Below are 25,113 nucleotides of genomic sequence, written 5' to 3' on the forward strand. Positions count from 1 at the left end.
ACACAAAGAGAAATAACTTACAGGAAGACAAACACTGAGGGTTTTTTTATAGGCTTTTTGACGGAGATTATATCAATTGTTCTTCTAAATAAGGAGTTCATAATTTTGGTCACTTATGTGGGTAATGGAGGGGAACTCAAAGTGGCTTTATAGAATGCCAAAACAACCATTTAACGGATGTGCTAATATTTATATTTCTCAAGATAACTCATAATACTGTGAAGAGACTTCTTTTGACATTCAGGCAAAGGAATTTTGATCAAAAGTAAAGAGCAAACCGAATATGTATTTTGATAGCTCCAAGTTAAACCTAAGGTTATTCCCAATCTTCACAACAACCCAAGTCTCCTTTCCCTTGCAGCTTCTTATCACCACCATTCCTTGTCCACCAGACTCCTCCTTAAGGCACATCTTTTCACCCCAGTTTTTCCTTCTTTTATTTCCTCATCTTTCCTCCCTAATCTGTCTTGCCTCTGATTAGACTGCAAGTCTTTGGGCCATTTTATTTTTCACAGGGACACAGATGTCAGGGACTGAGCGCAGGGGAAGAGTCAGACTCAGAAATTGAGACAAGTGAGAGAGAGGCCGACTCTGACGAAAGCTGGCTGACAGAGCCAGGAAGGGGGAGCTCGACCCTCCTTCACAAAGAAGTCACAGACACGATAGCTCTTAAGAAGGGGGAGAGTTAGGAGGCAGTCAGAGGGTTGCTAGGCAACCAGCAGAGAGGCAGAAGACAGCGTGTCTAGTGGAAGTGAGGAGGGGACAGTCCAACTTCTCAGCCCCCATTCTCGGAGACAGGACAAGGTCAGAGTGCAGCAGAAGGGCAAGAGGGGAAGGGTGGGAATCTGGCGTCCTTCCTGCTGTGAGAGGGGTGGAGATTCAGGCTGACCAACTCCTTCAATGAGTGCAGGCTAGAAGTCGCGCTCTGGATGTGTTTTGTAAATAAAAGGACCATAAAACTGCTGGAGAGTCATTAATTCTTATTGAGGCTTGCTTGCTTACCTGCCTGAGATCATTACAACAGGAAGCTGCTGTGCACAGAGTCAGACCATTGGGGCATCTTTCTCAGTATTGTTTACATTGACCAGCAGTGGTTCTCCATGGATTTCAGACACTGTTATCTCCCAGTCCTACTTGGAGATACCACGGAATGCCCCTGGGATCTGCTGTGGGCAAGGCAGATCCCCTACGACGGGCTCCCCTTCATTTTTGTGCACCCAGAATTTTTGAGCTCCACGTAAAGGAATAAGCATGAAAGCTGAGGAATGGAACAGTTAGGATGCCTGCTCAAAAGGTCTTCTGCAGCTACCGCTGACATTGTCTCCTTACTCTGCTAAGGTTAGAGGGAATGAGAGAAAGCCACGCCCAATCTTGAGAACGAGGATAAAGTTTAGTGGTAGGAAGCACAGGGTCCAGTTTTCATTAATTCCCAAACAGTGGGGATTCTCCTTACAGAGACAAAAAGTGCAACGTACGTTTCAAGGCATACTTACTATAATATATACGCTCTTGCCAGTTCCTGTTGGCCCGACAAATATGAACGGCTTTTGATGTGTTGTCAGCATTTCCATTAACGAAAAGTATCGGATGGTGTCCAGCGTGGGGACAATTATTTCGTTGAACAGCATGTCTTTCGGTATAGGCGGAGCCGTCTCGAGTGCCTCCACCCAAGGCTCCCACCTTCCTGGGCCCTGTTTCAAAACATAACGCAATCAGAAAGAACAGGAGAAAGATCTCATGGACACATTTCACCCTGCGCTAGTGAGGTCGTGCTACATCCCTTGCTGTATCAGGAACTGCTTTGTGCTGAACTGTGTGCTTCTGCATCTCTGAATCAAGAACTTAGGACCACACATGGTCAGGGCTGACCACCCATCAGCCACGTGGGGAGCCACACCTGAATTTCTGCCACTCTTTCTTTGAGTGGCTGGGGCGGGAGGAGAAAGATTCAGACCCTCTTCCCTCCCAAACAGGCAGCTAGCTTCAGTGGAAGTATGTACATCTCGAGATTGGATTACAGATCAATTTATCATTGAAAGCTAAACCACGCCCATCATTAAAGGTCCATACGTTGTTCTGAATATAAATATGAAACTGGGCATTTACTCAGCTTTTCGTCATATTGGGATGGACTGAAAAATGCCAGCTATCATTAACTACTTTCTGAAAGGTAAAGTAAAGGGACCCCTGACCATTAGGTCCAGTCGTGACCGACTCTGGGGTTGTGGTCTCATCTCGCTCTATGGGCCGAGGGAGCCGGCATACAGCTTCCGGGTCATGTGGCCAGCATGACTAAGCTGCTTCTGGAGAACCAGAGCAGCACACGGAAACGCTGTTTACCTTCCCACCGGAACGGTACCTATTTATCTACTTGCACGTTGACGTGCTTTCAAACTGCTAGGTTGGCAGGAGCAGGGACTGAGCAACAGGAGCTCACCCCGTCGCGTGGATTCGAACCGCCAACCTTCCGATCGGCAAGTCCTAGGCTCTGTGGTTTAACCCACAGCGCCACCCGTATCTGAAAGGAGTGTTCCATAATTCAACCAAGAATACTGATCTAACGTAGAGGTGATACTGGAAATGAATTTACCAATTAAACTCCAGGAAAAACCTCTATTGAAAACAAACACACTCACTTCTTTGACAAAGCGGTACTCATAAATTGTTCCATCTTCTGGGTAGGGGACAGTCAGTATTTTTGCGCGCATGTGCTCAAGACCACTCAGCAATTTATATTTTTCTCTTGTTTCGTCGCTCATTGGCCCTTCAAGCAATTCACGCACGATCTTGTCAAATTTCAGCCGGTCGCTCTCCTTACAGCTGGCTCCGACAGACCAGGTGAGAGAAAACACAAAAATGCTCTAATGCAAAAGGAAGGGGGGAGGTGTATCAATTAATTAACAATGAAACCCTATGCATGTTTACTCAGAAGTAAGGCCCACTGTGTCCAATGGGGCCTACTCCATGGCTCCAATGGGGCTTATTACAATAAACAAGAGAGCAAAGAAGCACAGCCTAAAATGATAATTTTTTTTTTACTAAAGTGCAGGATTGAAAATGGCCTCAGCCCAGTATACCTGAAGGAGCATCTCCACCCCCATCGTTCAGACACTGAGATCCTCCTCCGAGGGTCTTCTGTTGGTTCCCTCAGTGCGGGAAGTGAGGCTACAGGGAACCAGGCAGAGGGCCTTCTCGGTAGTGGTGCCCGCCCTGTGGAACACCCTCCCTTCAGATGTCAAGGAGATAAAGAACTACATAACTTTTAGAAGACATCCGAAGGCAGCCCTGTATCGGGAAGTTTTTTAATGTTTGATATTTTATTATGTTTTATATATGCTGTAAGCCCCCAAAGTGACTGGGGAAATCCAGCCAGATGGGTGGGTTATAAGTAATGAAATTGTTGTTGTTGTTGTTATAAAACCTCTTAATGAGGGGGAAAGAGAGCGCAAAATATGGTCTGAAGCTCAACATCAAAAAAACTAAGATCGTGGCCACTGGTCCCATCACCTCCTGGCAAATAGAAGGGGAAGAAATGAAGGCAGTGAGAAATTTTACTTTCTTGGGTTCCATGATCACTGCAGATGGTGACAGCAGTCACAAAATTAAAAGACGCCTGCTTCTTGGGAGGAAAGCAATGACAAACCTAGACAGCATCTTAAAAAGCAGAGACATCACCTTGCCAACAAAGGTCCGTATAGTTAAAGCTATGGTTTTCCCAGTAGTGATGTATGAACATGAGAGCCGGACCATAAAGAAGGCTGACCGCCGAAGAATTGATGCTTTTGAATTATGGTGCTGGAGGAGACTCCTGAGAGTCCCATGGACTGCAAGAAGATCAAACCTATCCATTCTGAAGGAAAGCAGCCCTGAGTGCTCACTGGAAGGACAGATCATGAAGCTGAGGCTCCAATACTTTGGCCACCTCATGAGAAGACTCCCTGGAAAAGACCCTGATGTTGAGAAAGATGGAGGGCACAAGGAGAAGGGGACGACAGAGGACGAGATGGTTGGACAGTGTTCTCGAAGCTACCAGCATGAGTTTGACCAAATTGTGGGAGGCAGCGGAAGACAGGAGTGCCTGGCGTGCTCTGGTCCATGGGGTCACGAAGAGTCGGACACGACTAAATGACTAAACAACAAAAACAAAAACCTGATACTACACTACACTTTCTGGATTGCTCTGTTTGGAGAGATTAAAGCTCACAGGAATAAGAGCATCTCTACACACTATAATTGATGCAGGAAGCAAGCATAAAAGTTGAGAAATCAGGAACATGTGACCTGGATTGGGCCAGAGTCCCCTGACACATTCAGTATCATGGAAGAGGCAAGGAGTAATATATTATTATTATTATTATTATTATTATTATTATTATTCCCACCCATCTGGCTGGATTTCCCCAGCCATTCTGGGCAGCTTCCAACAAAATATTTAAAATGCAATAAAACATCAGACATTAAAAACTTCCCTAAACAAGGCTGCCTTCAGATGTCTTCTAAAAGTCAGGTAGTTGTTTATTTCCTAGGAGGAAAAGCCCTATGGTGTATGAATCCTGCCCCCGATGGACACAGATAGGTAAATGTATGACAGATGCAACTTCATGCATGTATGACACTGATAGTTTATAAGCTGGCTGAGGAAAACATCACTGGAGCAGTAAGCACACTGCACGGAAATGCCTTAAATGCAATTGGATCGAGCCGGGAACTGTTTGCTCAAATCATTCCAGTATCTAAGCTGCCAGACAAAGGTTCTTTTTCTCTTCTTTTATAGTAAGGTTAAAGCTTACTTGGAAATGATATACAATGAATTGAAAAAGACGTTCAAAATAACTTTTATTTAAAAAAACACCAGAAGCTTTTCTTGTGGGAATTATAGGGACAGAACTACCTAAGTTGTATAGGTGGAGATTCAATATTTCTCCAAGTCATCCCACTGATGGCAAGGGGGAAGAAGACTATAAAAAGGACTCTTTGTATGCCCTCAGTGCGCCAAAACTAGCGCTACAGCTCAACACCAACAGCTCTTGCGTGAGGCATGATCAACCTACGTGAAGGGCCTTGTGAGTATGGATGAAGGTGAGAGTGTTTGAACGTCCTGGTACCAATGTATTAATGTATACTTGACTATACGATATAAATGTTACAGGAGAGGTGTGGTCTCCGACGTGTCTTATTGAAAGTCCTATAGCATACAGGATATCACTTGTCTCTCCGGATTTCAAAAGAACCAAGTTACCACGGTTTGGTGACACTTCCCAAAGCGGGGAGGGCTTTGGGAAGCTGGTGAGAGGGTTCTTGGACCAGTCAGAGAATCGCAACTCTTGTCCTAAGTCGGGCAGAAGCTTCCTGGGCTTTGGGGAAGGAGGTGCCAGGAGAACTTTTAGGGGACTAACCTAGCCCCCTTGTCCATTGACGACAAGCCACTGTAATGCACCCCTAAGTGATCTAAGTATGTTAATGGAATAGACCAGTCCATCAATTGTACAGTGGTGCCCCGCAAGACGGATGCCTCGCAAGACGGAAAACCTGCTAGACGAAAGGGTTTTCCGTTTTGGAGGTGCTTCGCAAAACGAATTTCCTATGGGCTTGCTTTGCAAGACGAAAATGTCTTGCGAGTTCCTGCGGGTGTGCTGGTCCCGGGGGGAAGGTTACTGTTACCGTAGTCCAAGTTCAGTCCTAAACCACTAGCCTGGAGATAGTCCACAAAGTTCGAGGTGAGGTCCGAAACAGGGAGCCGGGCGGGGACAGGAACACTCGAAGATCAGAAGCAGGTAGCCGGGCGGGGAACAGGAACACTGGAGGAACAGGACTGGATGCTGGCCAAAACAGCTCTTCAATGACGACGTTGCTCCCACAACCTGGGACCGGGCTGACTGCCCTTTATCTTCTCTAAGGCCAGGGGCGGCCCCGGCCCCCAGGAGCCCCGCCTCTCCTGGCCTTAAGGCGAGCACTCCTCCTGGGAGAAACCAGTTCCCTTCGCCTCTCTGCCCTAAGCCTCTGCAGTTCAGGAGAGGCCGAAGGGTTACTGGGCCCCGGGGAAGGCTCACCTGTAGACACTGAGTCTTTAAGCACCTCTGGGGCCAGAATGGTTTCACCTGGTGCCTGCTCCTGAGGATCTGGCACAGGTGCAGGCTCCTCAGAATCTAGGCCTTGCCCCAGTTCAGCCGGCCCTGGAGGCGGGGACTCCTGTGCCGGCTGGGATTCCTCTGGTTCACTCTCAGAATCGGAATCCCAGGCCATCACAGCGGGGTTTCCCCCCCCCTTTTCCCCAAGCCACTAAGCTGCTAATCAGCTGATCCGCTAAGCCGCTTAACAGCTGATCCGCTAAGCCGCTAAGCCGCTTATCAGATGATCCACTAAACCCGCTAAGCCGCTAATAGCGCTAATCTGCTAAGCTGCTAATGGGCTTGCTTCGCAAGACGAAAAAACCGCAAGACGAAGAGACTCACGGAGCGGATTCTTTTCATCTTGCGAGGCACCACTGTAATGCGTCAGGTTTGCACCAACACTCTAATTTGATAAAGATCCATGGAGGTTAACTCAAACCAAATCTCTGATTCAATGCATTAACAAGATCCTGCCCACCTCAAGCCAAGAAAATATTTCACGGTCCGTAACAGTCTTAAGTTTCGCTTCGTTTTGAAACTCATCCATGAGGCAGTCCATTAGATTCATCAACGATCGAACCAAGTTGGTATCTGACGTAGGAGACAGTTCCTAGGAAGAGCAAAGGCATGTTCTCCATAGTACATGAACTTAATTTAAAATGAGGCCCTTTCCATCAGCCTTACCATCAAAAATTAAACAACCCCTAACTCTAAGCATTATGGGAACAAGAGATCAAAAAACAAAGCACTGTGCTATCCTTAAGACAAAATAAAAAAATAACCTCCAAGCAAAAATAAAATAAAGAAATGCAAGCAATTTGTTATCCTCGGTCCCATTTCTTTAAATTTTTCTCTTATTGCATAGGGTAAGAAATAGGACTGCTAATAATAATAACTGCAATGCCAGCAACCGAATTGACTGAACTAAAGACCAATCTAATTCCACTGAAATGTTGACTGTGAATGCCAACATAAGAATATGGACTACAACTTTATACAGATCTACTCAGAAGTAAGAACAATTGATTAAGATGGGACCGAAGCTGAAAACCTTCCCCAGAATGCACGCTTTTATCGTAAAGTGCACACTTATGCATGCATCCTTTAAACAGAATACTTATTTTTGTGCACTCTATCGTGAAATCCTACACAATGTACAATCTGACTGGGAGTTGTGTTCCTTTATAATATTTTTATTAATTTTAACATATAAATTATAAAATGTACCACAAAACTTATCACTTATACAATCTTTTTGGACTTCCATCAGCACCTCTGATGATCCGCCGTTTTAACCACTTCTTATGCATTTCTTAACTTTATATTGCCTTTACATCTCTTAACAAATCATCCTCCCCCTTGTCCATTTTTACAATACTTCTAATAATACTCTTCACAAAACGTCTTGCAACCCTACAAACGTCATCTGTTCTTCACAATTACTGTTCAAATAGTTCGTAAATTTACTCCAGTCTTCCGTGAATTTCTGGTCTCACCGGTTTCGAATCCTTCCTGTGAGTTTATCTAATTCTGTAGGACTGGGAGTTGTGTTCCAGTCTATAAAGCAAGTTCAGGAACACGGGATTGAGGGCTTACCCACCCTTCCTCTTGTTCCGTTGCTTTCCCCCTGGGAAAACTGCTCTTTAATGGTCAGACAGAGCAAAGGGCAATTCATGTTTTCTCCAGATTGATGTTTGCTCCGATTTAGCACCAAAGAGCAGGATTTTCCTGGGAAAAGAGAGTGGCAAGGAGGAAACCACAGGACGAGCCCTGTCTCGGCCCACTGCAAAGAATGCACCAAATAATTTCCTCCCTCCCTTGGTTCCACACCTAAATATCCACATTTTGTGGGGGAGGGGGAGCTCTTGTGACCATGATTAAAGCATTCATGCTCCTGTACTGACACACTCCAGAAAGGCAATTTCCATTTCATTAAATCCATGCTTAGCTCACCTTTGTACACTTTCTAATAAACTCAACAGAAAGCGGAACTATCCTGTCAAACAAGCCTGTTATAAACTCTTTATGTAGAGGTGTGACGGTGGGAGGCATCAGATGTAGCCAGGATAGCATCACGGGTCTCCAGCCTAGCATTTGTGGCTCCATGTAGACCATGCCACATCTGGAAACCTGCAAAAGGAGGATACCTTTACATATCTTAAGGCTATAGATAACCAAACCTAATGGAATGCTTACATTTTCATTAAACTTGTGAAAGCTGGCTCGGATAATCTAGGTCTAACAGAACAAAATGATTGTTGACAATTATATAAATCACAAGTTGACGTATTACATGCCAACAATTTCAGATCTAACCAGTAGCAGTGACGCAAGTTCTAGTTTGTGTGTGTGTGTGTGTGTGTGTGTGTGTAAATCATAGCTTTCATTTTTTAAACTTCCTTTATTAAAGAAAGTAGGCGAGGGAGAGGGAGCCGACTCCTGAAAACAAAAATAAATTTCTATTAAAAAACTGCAATTAAGAAAAGGCTTCATTCGTTGTTCACTAATCCATTATACAAAATCATGGTTGTAGATACCAAATTAAAAAAACCCAACAAAAACGGCAGTTTATAGGAAGACCGGCATTGCAACAAACAAAAATATATCTTTCCAAAAGTGGCAATCAAAATGGACAGGGGACTGGGGTAGAAACTACTTAAAAGAATGAAATCTAACAAGAACTTGGCATGCCGATTCCAAACACATTCGCTCACAAACGTCCCAATGATTTCAAGGGCATTAACTTCCACAAAAAAGCATTTAGGAATTGTTTTTTTAAAACCAATACACTGAGAAAGTTTGCTATTGGCAGACTAATTGGATAATGATTGTGTTAGTTATCAAAGACCTGCACAAGCTGCCAGTTTGCTACCAGGCCAAGTTCAACATGTTCCTATTGATATATGCAGCCCTTAACAACTTGGGACCGGTTTACTTACCCCATAGGTTCCTCTTTAAGCTGAGAAACTTGCACTTACGGGTCCCACACAGTATTCCTTATGCATTTGTGAGGAGTTATTATTTTAGCACGGCAGCAGCACCTGTGTTTTGGAGCTGCCTGCTTAATGACATTATTTTACACACCTGCTGAAAACCTTTCTGTTTCAGCAGGCTTTTCCAAATACAGTGGTACCTTGGTTCTCAAACAACTTGGAACCCAAACACTGCAAATCTGGAAGTAAGTGTTCTAGTTTGCGAACCTTTTTCAGAAGCCGGACATGCTCTGTTTTGAGTGTTATACTTCCGATTTAAGGTCTGTCTGTTTTTGCTATTTATTTTGCGTTTTTGTTTTTGCAGCTCTTTGTTGTTTTGTTTTTGTGACTGTGTGGAACCCAGATCAGCTACTGATTGGTTGATTGTATGACTGCGGTACACTGGTTATTGCTTTCATTTTATGGATCAATGGTCTCGTTAGATAGTAAAATCCATGTTAAACTGCTGTTTTAGGGGTTGTTTTCAAAAGTCTGGAATGGATTAATCCATTCTGCATTACTTCCTATGGGAAAGTGCACCTTGGTTTTGGAACGCTTTGGTTTTGAAATAGACTTCCGGAGTGGATTAAATTGGAGAACTAAGGCAGCATTTCCCAACCTTGGGCCTCCAGCTGTTTTTGGACTACAATTCCCATAATCCTCAGCTAGCAAGACCAGTGGTCAGGGATGATGGGAATTGTAGTTCGAAAACAGCTGGAGGCCCAAGGTTGGGAAACACTGAACTAAGGTACCACTGTACAAGATTTGGTTACATCTCTTTTTCCATTTGTTATTGTGTTTCGTTGTGGTTTATTTATTTCTAACGTTTTTAGATCTAATTGTTATTAAATTGTCCTGTGAAAAGGCAAAGGGGTTTTGGGAAATGATATATAATGAATTGAAAAGGATGTTTAAACTGATAATTCCTTTTTAAAAAAACCCTGAAGCCTTTTTTGCTAGGAATAAGGGGGACAGGTGTCTTGAAAAAGCTGACAACTTTATTTATGCGACAACAGTAGCTAGAACTTTGTATGCACATAAATTGAAAGAAGAAGAAATTCCAACAAAGGAGGAATGGCCTATGAAACTGACAGATTATGCTGAAATGGTGAAATAAACTGCCAAACTAATAGGACATAAGGACAAAGTGTTTAAGGAGGAAGGGAGACCACTGGTGGATTATCTATCAATTTATCACCAATATATGAAGTCGCAGGCAAGATTTGAAATATAAGCAGTGGGTTACTGAAAGAAGGGGTGGGAAGTCAAGAATTTTGTGCTGGAAAAAGAATTGTATGTGCCAATAAATGTTTTGGAATATTTTTGGAGATTGAATAAAAATGATATAAAAATAATAATTGTCCTTAAATGTTTCAGTATGCTTTTATTTTATTTTTTAGTATTTTACTGTTTTTATTGCAGGTGAATTTGCCAGTGTAGATCAGGAAGTAAAGAAATGAGAAAGTTAATTTTTTTCCACAACTGTGGGCTTGTCACAATGTCACTGATGTCATTGAATGTCATCGAAAAGCAACCTTCCGACTGCGCCAACTTACAGTAGCAGGAGAAGCAACTTCCAGGTCCATTGGTTCAAAAATAAGGCTCATCTGTTGCGACATCTGAATGATCTCACCGCTCATCAGACACAGTTTCTTGTTATCATCCAGCACGGTATTCATATTCTCAATCCACACGGCATCCACTGGTCCATCAAAAATAAGCCACTTCCTATCAGGTGTCTGGGGGGAGGGAACAAAGGTTTAGTACAAATAATTGGTAAGATTAGCAAAAAGACCTTGTTAGAAGAGGTCTTCTTCTGTTTCCCTCACACAGGAGAAAATGTGCTGCAGCACATATCAGCATCTAAAAACAAAGAACTATTTTACAGTGGTGCCCCACAAGACGAATGCCTCGCAAGACGGAAAACTCGCTAGACGAAAGAGTTTTCCGTTTTGGAGGTGCTTCGCAAAACGAATCTCCTATGGGCTTGCTTCGCAAGACGACAATGTCTTGCGAGTTCCTGCTGGGCTTTTTTCCCTCCCCCCCCCCTTTTCTAAAATGCTAAGCCGCTTATCAGCTGATCCGATCAGCAGATAAGCCGCTAAAAGCCTCTAAAAGCCTCTAATAGCGCTAATCCGCTAATCCTTCAATGGGCTTGCTTCGCAAGACGGAAAAAACCGCTTGAAGAAGAGAATCACAGAACGGATTCTTTTCGTCTTGCGAGGCACCACTGTATTTAAATGCAGACAAGTGTAACCAATAATAATAATAATACTACAGTGGACGCTCGGATTGTGAACATGATCCATGCGGGAAGCACGTTGACAACCCACAGTGTCCGCAACCCGCAGCCCTGTGTCTGCACACGCATGGGTCGCGCTTCTGTGCATGCGCAAAGTGCGATTTAGTGCTTCTGCACAAGCGCGAAAACACGGATGTAACCCGTTCTGGTATTTCTGGGTTCAGCACGGTGTGCAACCCGAAATCGCACAACCCGAAGCATCTGTAACCCAAGGTATGACTGTAAAATTAATAATTATTAATAATTTATTACTTATACCCCGCCCATCTGGCCGGGCCTCCCCAGCCACTCTGGGCAGCTCCCAACAGAATATTAAAAACACGATAAAACATCAGTCATTAAAAACGTCCCTAAACAGGGCTGCCTTCAGATGTCATCTAAAAGTCAGAAAGTTGTTTATTTCCTTGACATCTGGTGGGAGGGCGTTCCACAGGGTGGGCGCCACTACTGAGAAGGCCCTCTGCCTGGTTCCCTGTAACCTCACTTCTTGCAGTGAGGGAACCGCCAGAAGGCCCTTGGTGCTGACTTTGTCGATTATGACGCCTTCAGTTGGTGATAATTCTAACCCTTCCCTACCATATGACCACTGAAGCGGCAGAAACTCCACACAGGACCAGGGTCTTTTATGCCTTCAGGGCACAGTTTGGCTCCTCCTTTTATTCTAGACATTGTTTACATACAATCGAAAGGGACCGCAAGGATCACCTAGTCCAACCGCCTGCAATGCAGGAATCTAAGCTAAAGCATCCATGACAGATGGCCATCTAACCTATGCTTTAAAACTATGCATATGCTGAAATATTTTAATCTTGTTGAATACTTACAGCTGAAGAGGCAAAGGCCCTAAAGCTCACAGCCAGAATGCCATCTGACCACTCGTGGGAGACGGGATCGAATTGTCCGTACAGTTGCCCCATAGTTATAGCTTTGGGGTTGATAACAGTGATCTGAACTTTATTTTCCTCCATCAGCCCCTGAGTACACATAGGGAATTGCATTTGATAAATCAGTGGTGCATTTAATTCATCAATATACATACACATCTCTCTAATCCATACCTACATTTATATCTACTGTATGTGAATCTACACGTTATCTGTCAATATATCCAGATAGACGCACCTGAACACATATATATTTGCCCTATACAGATGGATGGTTTGGCCATTCATGGCAACATAGGAAATGGAGGGGATTACGATCCTGCCTCCAACATGCATGCGATGTTCTTCTTGGCCAGAAAACAATGCCTCAGTTTTTTAACGTCTCCGTTGACGAACGTTTCGGTTTTCGAATGCCAAAACCCTGGAAGTAAATGCTTCAGTTTTCGAACACGCCTCAGAAGTCGAATGGCTTCCACCCTTTGCACCTCGGTTTTCAAACGTTTTGGAACTCGAACGGTCTTCCGGAACAGATTACATTCAAAAACCGAGGTACCGCTGTACTTCATCAAGAAGTGTCAAGTCCTCCTACAGTGCCATCCCCTCCATAGCCTCCCCTTTCTCCTGCCAGAAATGGGAGCAGTGGGAGGAGGACTTGCTGGGAGGGGAGAAAATATCAAGTGCTCAAGGTATAGGCCGTCTTGCATGGAATGAACGAGAGGTGCTTGCTGTTATGAGCATCTCTTTTCATTCCTTGCAGCATCCTACCATTCTAGCTGCTTAGGCGAATGCCATTAGCAGCAGAGTATGGACAGACAAAGGGATGCGGGTGGCGCTGTGGGTTAAACCACAGAGCCTAGGACTTCCTGATCAGAAGGTCGGCGGTTCGAATCCCCGCGACGGGGTGAGCTCCCGTTGTTCGGTCCCTGCTCCTGCCCACCTAGCAGTTCGAAAGCACGTCAAAGTGCAAGTAGATAAATAGATATTGCTCCGGTGGGAAGGTAAACGGTGTTTCCGTGTGCTGCTCTGGTTCGCCAGAAGGGGCTTAGTCATGCTGGCCACATGACCCGGAAGCTGTATGCCGGCTCCCTTGGCCAATAAAGCGAGATGAGCGCTGCAACCCCAGAGTCGGTCACGACTGGACCTAATGGTCAGGGGTCCCCTTTACCTTATGGACAGACAAGACATATTTTCGGAGGGAAATGAAAGATCAGGCCGGATGTGAGAAAAAGTTGACAAGGTGACACAACATGTCACTTTGCCATTTTTAGGACACAATGCCTTCTGGAAACATTTGTTTACTTTTTCACACAGGTCCCCCAAAGCAGCTGCCAAAACCCGATACGCAGATGTCTTTCCACCAAAGGGCTCTCCGACGATCATGAAACCATGCCGCACAATCATCATTTCAAAGATCTGCAAAATTTTCTCGGAAAAGAATGGCGTCATCTGCAAATTCATTTCTTCACAGTTTATCTTGATGGCTTCCAGGATGTCATTGTAATCTGGTTTTGGCAACTTCACACCAGGAAACAAATCTGAAGTGATGCCCTGTCAAAAATGAATTACAAGGTATTTTAACCATGACTATAGCAAGCAGTCTCTGGGTCTTCTCTGAATTATCTCCTGCCCCCCAAAAAAGGCCTTTTAAACTAGCAATGCGATCACTTTTCTATAAAACACAGTGTCTATGTTTGATGTTCTATAAAACAGTGTCTCCGAAAAATTTTACACATCACCTGCGAAGACAGGTGAACTAATGCCAGTGTACTGGAAGAAGCAAAGATCACCAGTGTCAAAGTGATGATTCTTCAACATTAACTTAGTTGGACTGGTCATGTTGTGTAGATGTCTGATTTTCATCTCCCCAAAGCAACTAATCTATTCAAATCTTAAAAATGGAAAGCATAATGCCAGTGTTCAACATAAGAGGTTCAAAGACTCTCTCAAGGCAAATCTAACAAAATGTAGTATAAACACTGACAACTGGGAAACACTGGCCTGCGACCGCTCCAATTGGAGAACAGCCTTTACCAAAGGTGTCATGGGTTTTGAAGATGCTCAAACTCAGGACGAAAGGGAGAAACGCACTAAGAGGAAGGCACACTTGGCAAACCCTCGCCGTGATCAAATCCTGCCCGGAAACCTATGTCCCCACTGTGGAAGGATGTATGGATCCAGAATTGGCCTCCACAGTCACTTATGGACTCACTGTTAAGACCGTGTTCATGGGAGACAATCCTACTCAGCTACGAGTGATCGCCAAAGAAGATAAAACATAGCTGTCAGTCAAGAGTCCCAGTAAAGTGTTATTTACTCCATGCAATGAGAACCGGGTGGCGGCCACACCTCTGCCAGGCATGCCCACATGATGTCCACACACTGGGGAAATGTTTGCCATGATTAAGCCTGCCAAACATGTCTAGGCTTGACCCTCACCCTGCACACACACAACCAGTTCACAGGAAGTGAATAAATGTGTTTGGCAATCCCTACGGCAGCAGTCCTGCCAACCTGTGGATATCGTGGGAGGCAGAGGCAGACTGGCGATGGGAGCAGGGTCAGTGAGCATGGCCTTGCAGTCTTCTTCTCCATCAACCTAGCAGTTTGAAAGCACGTCAAAGTGCAAGTAGATAAATAGGTACCGCTCTGGTGGGAATGTAAACGGCGTTTCCGTGTGCTGCTCTGGTTCGCCAGAAGCGGCTTAGTCATGCTGGCCACAGGACCCGGAAGCTGTACGCCGGCTCCCTCAGCCAATAAAGTGAAATGAGAGCCGCAACCCCAGAGTCGGCCACGACTGGACCTAATGGTCACTTTACCTTTACCTTACCATTCATGAATGTTTGGGCTCATGGCTTTTGTGGTCAACATCCACATTTTCCCCACTGTAGCAAAAATGTTTACTTCAGAGCTGCATCCTGGACTTTTGCACGCAGATGGAAAAGAATCATGATGCCTGCAAACAGCTGATGACACTTGCATGTGTGATGTTCCCATTCCCAAAGCTGGAGTTATACCAGCTATCTTGTCAGCTTTTGGGGATTTATTTCATATTATTATTATTATTATTATTATTATTATTATTATTATTATTATTATTGGAATAACTGTATTGTTCTTTGCAGCTACTGAAATCTATAGTGCTTGTAGATTTGGAGGAAAGAGGTAGAGCATAAATTCTGCATGTAGATGGTCCAATCCCCAAAATCTCCAACTAGGACTGGGAGACCTGTCTCAATTTCTACACCACTTGGAAATTCTGAATGTTAAGCGGCATATAAATACCTAAAAATCAATAAGCATAATAAAACCTGGAGATCCACTGTCAGTCATTGTAGACAATCGTGTGCTGGATGGATCAATAATCTGACTTGCTTATAAGGTGTCTTCCTACGTTTCTAGATTTGTCTATAGCTTCAGGTTGCAATACGCTCATAAATCTCATCCGTGTATAGGTTTTGGTAGTTATCGCTTATCTCTTGAACTTGAATAATGTAATCAAAGACCCTTACGTCAAAAAGTGGTAGATCATGGGATAAAAACTTAGGCAAATTTACATCTATAATGGATCTAAGCAGCAAAATTTCTTCATTTTCATCTGGATACTTCAGCTGCAAAAAAGGACACAGTTAATTTGAGTTAAAATTTTCATTTCAAATTTACCAATAACATAAAATAAAATATATGTCAATGTTTTACACGTTATCACTGTTTCCTCTACCTGTGCCTGATTTGCAGTTTTTAGGGGAACTGACACGTTCCAGACACATGTGAACAATCTAAACTTTCAGAGCATCTTTATAACACAAAACTCTGATCTTACTATGCTGCCAGACAAAGTTCACATCTAAAGGTCTAATGGGAAATGTTACTATGAGTTTTGGATTAAAACTCCTGCTGATTTCTTACATGGTAGGATATGGGCAAACTGGATCAAAAATAAACATGCTTTCATTGAGAAAAACAAAGACTCTCCTCCCTGGAAGAGAGGGGAGTGGTTGTGGGCGGGAGACCGAGCTCCGCCCCTGGTAGGGGGCATTAGCCCCCTCCCCTCCTACCTGGCTGGCGCTCACGCCCACCGGAGGTGGCCAACCAGGTGCCTCCAGGGGCATGTGTAGCAGCTTAATGCTGTGGTGCCAGCTCCGCCTCCTCCTCATTCGTCGTCGTCCCTCAGCGAGTCACCCACCCTCCACTCCCATTTAGCTCAGGGTATAGGTTTTTGGCCTTGCTATGGACCTTAGGTTGGTCGCCCTGGTTGGCTGGGGGGCCTGGTAGGAATTTTTCCATTTGGCATTAGGCCTTTTGGTTTTTTCGCCAACCTCGTAGCAATCGTCACAACTTTTGTGGTATTGGTGGGTAGGTTGTGCTGTGTCAAGGGCTAGGTGTGGCCATCGCCTATGCTATCTACCGTGGGTTATTCCGTTAAAGGAATCTGGCGGTCGTGTATTCCGTCCGATGCCTGCTTGGCGGGAGGCCTTGGCACAACCCTCGGTGACAGCAGGGGTGAGCCTATAGTTGGATTAGCATCAACAGGCTCCACCTACTGTTTAATAAACCCACCACCTATAGTCATCCAATGCCTAAGTCAATACCTTTTCACTGCTGTAATCAATAAAGTTGTGGCCTTTTCTTGCCCATTAACCTTATATCACGTGTCCTTGTGTATTTATTTCACATAGCGGGGTCGGGCCCTCGATCCACAAGTGAATGTGCAAATATCTAAGCAGCAATCTGTTGCAGACCCATATTGTTCTAATAAATGTACATCAGTAGTCACTGGCCAGGTTTAGATAAACTTTGGCCCAAGATTTAGTCACCTCCAGGATCTGTTCCTGGGTCATTATTCTGGCTCCTTAGCTTATCTTGCACTAGACTTCCGTGATTAAAATATGACAGAGAACTCTGGTTTAATTGTGCAGTGCTTAGATTATTGTACACTACTCAGAGAGCTGTTTGCATAAGTGGTTTATAAACCTCCCAAATAAATACAGTGGTACCTTGGTTCCTGAATGGCTTAATTGTTGAACAAAACGCCGCAAACCCAGAAGTAAGAATTCCGGTTTGTGAACTTTTTTTTTAAAGCTGAATGTCTGACGCGGCTTCTGCTTGAGTGCAGGAAGCTCCTGCAACCAATCGGAAGCCATGCCTTGGTTTTCAAACGGTTTCGGGAGTCGAATGGACTCCTGGAATGGATTAAGTTCAAGAACCAAGATACCACTTGTTAAGTTGTGGGTGAACACAGCAATTCTTCAAACAGCTCTTGTTTATTCACAGGCCAGAACAGAACTGAACTGAAGGGTTCAGCCAGCCTGCTTATATAGAGCTCCACTAGAACGCAACAGTAACCATTTTCTGTAACTATCCAATCACTGAACGTCACTTTTGATCCCTTATTTGCATATGTGGACCTGAACTATCTACAGTATCCCCCTGCTGGCCCAGGGTGAGAACTTCAGTACATAACACCACTGTAAATGCAAATCAGAAATGAAGCACCAAATAAGGATGTCGTCTCCAACCTGACTTCCGGTACAAAACTAGAAGTTGTATCAGAGCCCCACTTTGTGGGAGCTGAGCCCCCCCACACAAAAAACTGTGGGGCCCCAGGGCAACAGTGGCAGCACATACACACAGAAGGCCCTATACTCAATTCAGCTCAAGTAAGAAGCACAGATTTTGCTTCTAGCGAAACACCAGGTTCTAAATCAAGACTGTGAAAACGGGGCACAGGTTCCCTACCTTCAGATTTCCAGCTGCCGTGAGCACCGACTTCACAGCTCTCATTCCGTAATCATAGTGGTGCTGGGAAGACAGCTGCTCCGAACACAGGCGATAGGTAGCTACAATTTTCACCGACAGAGGCCGAGCGGTAACAAACCCACAGGAGTACAGGACAATTTCAGCAATCATGGCGTAATCAGGTACCATCATTGCCACAGTTCGAAACAGGGCCTATTAAGCAAGCATTGACAGGCAGGTTAACTGCAGAGCTCTATCACAGTACCTCGACAGGTGGTCAGCTTCAGACTGGGATGGAAGGCTAAATTTCATTATCAGTATGCAAACCATTCCCCAGATTGGTAAAGACAGTTACTGTCAAAACAGTCCCCCAAAATAAGGGATACTAAATAAAACTGGGGGGGGGGGTGTGTCCTGAAAGCTTTCAAATACCTGGAGGGCACCACACTGGCATATATCCTATGATTATTATTTTGGGGGTATATGATGGGTTTACAGGAGTATATGAATCATTTTCTGTCATTTGTTCTGTCATTTGCCTTGATTTCCCATTCATTCAAAAAAAAACCAAAAACCCAAACAGGCAGCCAGGGCCAGATTTAGGTTTGATGAGGCCCTAAGCTACTGAAAGTAATGGGGCCCTTTATATGTCCAGCTGTCCTTTGTCAACAACAAATTGTCACTGTTTTTTGTGTTGAATATATGCTATATGGTAATTTATGGACCTAAAAAGGTAAAGGACCCCTGACAGTTAAGTCCAGTCGCAGATGACTCTGGGGTCGTGGCGCTGATCTCGTTTTATAGGTTGAGAGAGCCGATGTTTGTCCGCAGACAGTTTTTCCGGGGCATGTGGCCAGAATGACTAAGCCATTCTGGCGCAATGGAACACCAAAACCAGAGCAGTGCACAGAAACGCTGTTTACCTTCCCGCCGGAGCGGTACCTAATTATCTACTTGCACTGGTGTGCTTTCGAACGGCTAGTTTGGCAGGAGCTGGGACAGAGCAACGGGAGCTCACCCCGTCGCGGGGATTTGAACCGCTGACCTTTTGATCGGCAAGCCTAAGAGGCTCAGTGGTTTAGACCACAGTGCCACCCGCTGCCCCTTTATTGACCTAATAGGTATCTAAAGCCTTCTGGCGAACCAGAGCAGTGCATGGAAACGCTGTTTACCTTCCCGCTGGAGCGGTACCTATTTATCTACTTGCACTTTGACGTGCTTTCGAACTGCTCGGTTGGCAGGAGCAGGGACCGAGCAACGGGAGCTCACCCCGTCGCGGGGATTCGAACCACCAACCTTCTAATCGGCAAGTCCTAGGCTCTGTGCTTTAACCCACAGCGCCACCCAATCCAGACATACTAAACACATAAAAGCCACAATAGCCACCATTAAGTAGTTTTAAATTTGACTTTAAAGATCTCGGATAAATATCCTGGGACCATCTCAGTAGTTTCGGGAATACCATTCCTCAGCAGATATCGGATTATAATTCTTTGCAAGTAGATAATCTAAGGTTCATAGGAGTTGCCAGTGGGTCTCTCTGAAGAGTATCAAAGAGAGGGCAGTCCAAAATTATGTGATATATGTTGCACCTGATGCATTCATACCATAAGTCTATTCTGGAAGGGTGTTTTCTTGGAACCTAGTTAGCTCGTGCTACTGCTACTGGGTACCTTAAGGTTGTCCGGAAGTTCGGATCGCCCAGCATAGCCGGGATTCATGGTTATGAAGACAGCACATGTGGGGTTAAGTTTCAGCTCAGTGCCTTCAAACACCAGCAAGTCACAGCCAGAGTTGATGCCTATGGACAGAGGGAAATAGGCATCATTTTAATTGCGGCTGGAATGGGTTTTATCTTAACGCGGCAGAGATAACGAAACAAAAAAAGAGCACCTCTCTGGATAGTAAGAATTTGCTGAGCCACAACAGAAAGTACTTCCAAGTCAATTCTGTTAAATTCATCGAAGCAGGCCCAGGCGCCGCAGGAAAGCAAACCCTAGAGAGGGACAAAAAATAAATTTTAAAAGATTCATGGTTCGTGTCCAGTACGTATCTATTTTCAGTTTAAAAAATAATGAGGAACTCCCTTGGGAAGAAAGCAGTAGGTGTTTCATTCATTCTCGTCCGATTCTTTAGAACTTGTTCAAACACTAATACATGTCTTTGTACAAAAAACCCATGCTTCCTACGAGAGCATGTCTGCCGTTGCCGTTAAAGTGCTTTGGTTCTTAATGCTAAATGTTTGCCGATATCCATTTGCACCTTAAAGAATTTCCCCAGAGCGAGGTAATCCAGTCCATCAGAGCAATTGAAAACCACACATTGCTTAGCGACAGCCTTTGCCAAGTCCTTTGTCGTCTCGGTTTTGCCAGTTCCTGCAGGGCCTTCCGGGGCACCGCCAAGGTGAAGGTGGAGGGCACCAAACAGAGTTCTGAAATTAGAGGGAGGAGGATTTAAAAAGAAAAAGGCACAAGTTACGGAAATGTCTGTCACATTATTTCTAGGTGTTTTTTTTGTGTGTGTGTGTGTGTGTGTGTGTGTGTGTGTGTGTAATTTTTATTAGGTTTTCTATCTTACTATTAGCATTTGTATTAGAATTTGTAGAATTAGTATTTGACATTAAACAACCTTAAAATGTCAAGGACTTCCCTTCTTCTCTTTCCATGGTTCAGTTTGCATATCATAAATCCCTTCATATTTTACATAACCTAAACCATTAAGTATTCCATTATTACATCCATCAAAACTTGTTTACACTGTTGGATTTATCTTAATGCTGCCAACATTTTCAAGTGTACACAGTTTCCCCTCATATATTCAATAAACATTTTCCAATCTTCTTTAAATGTTTTTCTCGTTCTCTTATTTTATATTCAGGTAGGTAGCCGTGTTGGTCTGATGCAGTAAAAAAACCACCAACAACTTGTTCAGTAGTACCTTAGAGACCAACTAAGGCGCTACTGGACAATTTTGTCCGCAAGCTGCACATATTCCATCAGTTTTAAGTTGCCGTTTTTCTTTAAATTTGGGTCTAACAAAACACAGGCCACAGTAGTGGCATACATTAATAGCCTTTTTTGACACCTGAACTATCCCCCACAAAAAGGACTCTGGTCTTTCCCTTCAAAGAATAACATGCTGTAAACTTCAGATTGTTCTTCCAAAGTTTCCCCCAAATATTGAAATCTATGTTATAACCTATATCTATTGCCCAATGTGTCATAAGAGGCTTTGTCAAGCTCATCTTTTGTTTCCCAATCTAATAACAGATTGCGCATTTTAGATAAAAGTTTTTGTTTTGTAGAAGTTCTTTTTCAAATTGTGAGCTTTGGTCCGAAAAACCACACATTACTTCTGGTTTTTATATCAGCTCCTAAACATTTATGCCAGAATATATGTCTATTTTGCCAAAATATACCCTGGGCCAGTGCAGAAAAAGCTTTGCCACGTTGATCTGTGCTCTGGTAAACTTTCTGTTTGAATTACTCTAAGGCATTCTGAGTGGGGCCACCCTGGACTCACTGTTGAGCAGCACAGCCAGTTGGCATCATATAACACCAGTCCGGAAGAAGCTGAACTGGTTGTGTTAAGTTGTGGGTGAACATATCAGACGACACAGCGATTCTTCAAACAGCTCTTGTTTATTCACAGGCCAGAACAGAACTGAACTGAAGGGTTCAGTCAGCCTGTTTATATAGAGCTCCAGTACAACGTAACTGTAACAATTTTCTAAAACTATCCAATCACTGAACGTCACTTTCGATCCCTTATTTGCATAACTATCTACAGTATCCCCCTGCTGGCACAGGGTGAGAACTTCAGTACATAACAGGTTGTCTATACACTTCCATTCTCAATTCAAGCTTGGGTGTAGAAGGCTACACTGACATATAAAACCCTGAAAGACTTGGGGACAGAACTACCAAAAACTGTATAGAAACTTATCCATGTACACTACTACAGCGGCAAGAATATTACTCGCCCAAAAATGGAAAGAAGCAAAAGTCCCAGCAAAGGAATAATGGATACAAAAACTTATGGAATACGCAGAAATGGCGAAACTTACGGGAAGAGTAAGAAATCAATATAACAAACTTATTTTTTTAATGAAAGAACTGAAATGGTTTATTGAATATTTACAGATAAATTGTAAACAGATAAAAAAAAACACTGGAAGGATTATTGCAATAACCTGCAGTTTGATAAGAGTATATATTTAAAGTAGATGCATAATTGAGCAAATTAAGTTAATTTGGATATGCAGAAGATATTAAAAATTAATTTAAGGAACCACAGAAAGAGGGGGAAGGAAGTCATGATAGGAAATGTTAAAATGATTGTAAAATTAGTGAAATGTATAAACCTGAAATGCATAAATAAAATGAAAATGAAAGACTTGGGGTCCAGATGCCTGCAGGAACACCTTTCTCCCTAAAACCTGCCATTGTTTTATGGTTTACAGGGGTGGTCTCTTGGGGGGGGGGGCGGTTACCATCAGAGGAAGCACATATCGCAGTGCTACAAGAAAGGGCCTTCTCTGTGGTGGCACAACAACACCTCTGAAATACCTTCCTCTCAAAGGTGCACCTGGTGCAAATTTTACTTAATAAGTTCAAATGCTTGATGATGATGATTATGATAATTTTATTATATATCCCCCACCCATCTGCTGTTTGTCCAGCACATACAGGTGAAACTCAGAAAATTAGAATGTCATGGAAAAGTTCATTTATTTCAGTAATTCAACTTAAAAGCTGAAACTAATATATGAGATTTACTCATGACATGCAAAGCGAGATATCTCAAGCCTTTATTTGTTATAATTGTGATGATCATGGCGTACAGCTGATGAAAACCCCAAATTAACAATCTCAGAAAATTAGAATAATAAATGAAATCAGCAAAACGAGGACTGCAAATAGAGCAATATTGGACCTCTGAGAAGTAGAAGCATGCACATGTACTCAGTACTTGGTTTGGGCCCCTTTTGCATCAATTACTGCCTCAATGCGGCATGGCATGGATGCTGTCAGCCTGTGGCACTGCTGAGGTGTTATGGAAGACCAGGATGCTTCAATAGCAGCCTTCAGCTCTTCTGCATTGCTCGGTCTCATGTCTCTCATCTTTCTCTTGGCAATGCCCCATTGATTCTCTATGGGGTTCAGGTCAGGCATGTTTGCCAGCCAATCAAGCACAATAATCCCATGGGCATTGAACCAGGTTTTGGTACTTTTGGCAATGTGGGTAGGTGCCAAAGTCCTGCTGGAAAATGAAATCAGCACCCCCATAAAGCTCATCTGCAGGAGGAAGCATGAAGTGCTCCAAAATCTCCTGGTAGATGGCTGCGTTGACCCTGGACTTAATCAAGCACAGTGGACCAACACCAGCTGATGACATGGCTCCCCAAATCTCTTTTCTGATGAGAGCAGCTTTTGCATCTCATTTGGAAACCAAGGACCCAGAGTCTGGAGGAAGAATGGGGAGGCACACAATGCCAGATGCTTGAAGTCCAATGTGAAGTTTCCACAGTCTGTGTTGATTTGGGGAGCCATGTCATGAGTCTATCTCATATATTAGTTTCACCTTTTAAGTTGAATTACTGAAATAAATGAACTTTTCCACGACATTCTAATTTTCCGGGTTTCACCTGTATGTTGGTATTTTTGTTCTCAACTGCCCAGGGATCAGGGCCGAAAAACGGCAGATTAATAAACGTAAGTGAATAAATAAATATTACCCAAACTGTTTTTTTACCTGTAGCATCTATCCGTAAGTGGGGTAATAACCAGCCTAGGGGTATTGCCGAGATATTCGTATCCATACCGCAAACCGGCATTGATCATCTTTGTTTGTAGATGCCCTTCCTATGCGGAAAACAACAACCATGAAATGCATGGAATAAACAGGGGGAGGGTGGAGAAATCACATACAGACCACAGTTTCTTTCTAGTTCATCGGCTCCAATGTAGCTCACGAGGGGGGAGATTGGGGGAATCGCTCGATCTAGCAGGTTGTACAGAGGGAAAGCGGGACATTGCATTCCACCCAATGCGATTGATTACTATAGTAAGATAGTCGCAGTTATAGGGCACCATGTGCTAATAAATGGGATATCTTATATACCGTATTTTTCGCTCTATAACACGCACCCGACCATAACACGCATGTAGTTTTTAGAGGAGGAAAACAAGAAAAAAAATATTCTAAACGAAACAGTGGATGTATGATTTTTGTGTTTCATGCTGTGGCCACAGACATGTGATCTGACAGTGAGTTTGGAGTAGCCCAATGCAAAAATCCTGAGGATCCATGTGGATCCATGCTTTGTAACCACGTTTTTGCACCACTGCGGCCCCATGCAACAGTGGGTGGGTGATTTTTTTGGTGCAAGATGTAGCCATGGACATGTTATGTGATCTGATGGTGAATTTGGGGTGACCCAGTGCAAAAATCCTGAGGATCCATGATTTGTAACCACGTTTTAAGTGGGGAGGGAAGGAAAAGCACTCAAGGGACAAGGAGAAGGATGCTGCTAATAATGCAGAAGAGGGGTTTAAGGGGAGAAGAAGCATGCGTGGGGTGGGTGGAGAAGGATGCTACTAATAATGAAGAAGAGGGGTAAAAGGGGAGAAGGCTCCTCTCCTCTCCCACTTTGTTCCTTTAAAGCAAGCAGGCTCTGCTTTTCTCCCTCCTCCCCACTCATCCCCGGCTTAGCGAGCTGAAAAACTTTGCTGCTATTTAGCGAGCTGAGTGGGGAGGAGAGAGGGACAGAGAGCCTGCTTGCTTTAAAGGAACCAACCGGACAGGAGCTGCTTACACTCATGTAAGCTGCTCCTCTCCTCTCCCGCTTTGCTCCTTTAAAGCAAGCAGGCTCTCTGTCCCTCTCTCCTCCCCACTCAGCGGCTCTTCTCCCGCTTTGCTGTTTCAAAGTGAGCCACGGAGGAGGGAAGGAAGGGGAACCATGTATCCTCTGCTCACGACTGCAGCAGATCCCCCCACCACCACCCGTAGGCATTCCCTCCATAACACGCACAAACATTTCCCCTTACTTTCTAGGAGGAAAAAAGTGAGTGTTATGGTGCAAAAAATACGGTACATGTCCTGCTAGC

At 44.0% G+C, this 25,113-nt stretch overlaps 1 protein-coding gene across 1 annotated transcript in view; it reads right to left on the reverse strand.

Annotated features, from left to right (window-relative positions):
* The window catches only part of DNAH7 (dynein axonemal heavy chain 7), a 155,582-nt gene that overhangs the window by 72,112 nt on the left and 58,357 nt on the right, over positions 1-25,113 (reverse strand). Inside the window, exons 23-35 of the mRNA XM_083467323.1 lie at positions 23,759-23,868; positions 20,267-20,435; positions 19,898-20,000; positions 19,678-19,805; positions 18,005-18,217; positions 15,778-15,876; positions 13,568-13,816; positions 12,209-12,358; positions 10,639-10,821; positions 8,064-8,240; positions 6,589-6,720; positions 2,637-2,861; positions 1,494-1,691 (exon numbers count right to left, since the gene is read on the reverse strand). Coding sequence (XP_083323449.1) covers positions 1,494-1,691; positions 2,637-2,861; positions 6,589-6,720; positions 8,064-8,240; positions 10,639-10,821; positions 12,209-12,358; positions 13,568-13,816; positions 15,778-15,876; positions 18,005-18,217; positions 19,678-19,805; positions 19,898-20,000; positions 20,267-20,435; positions 23,759-23,868 — 2,136 coding nt within the window. The remainder of the gene's footprint in view (positions 1-1,493; positions 1,692-2,636; positions 2,862-6,588; positions 6,721-8,063; positions 8,241-10,638; positions 10,822-12,208; positions 12,359-13,567; positions 13,817-15,777; positions 15,877-18,004; positions 18,218-19,677; positions 19,806-19,897; positions 20,001-20,266; positions 20,436-23,758; positions 23,869-25,113) is intronic.

This window comes from Podarcis liolepis (genome assembly GCF_965112155.1).
Source record: "Podarcis liolepis genome assembly, chromosome: 1".
NCBI classification, from domain to species: Eukaryota; Metazoa; Chordata; class Lepidosauria; order Squamata; family Lacertidae; genus Podarcis; species Podarcis liolepis.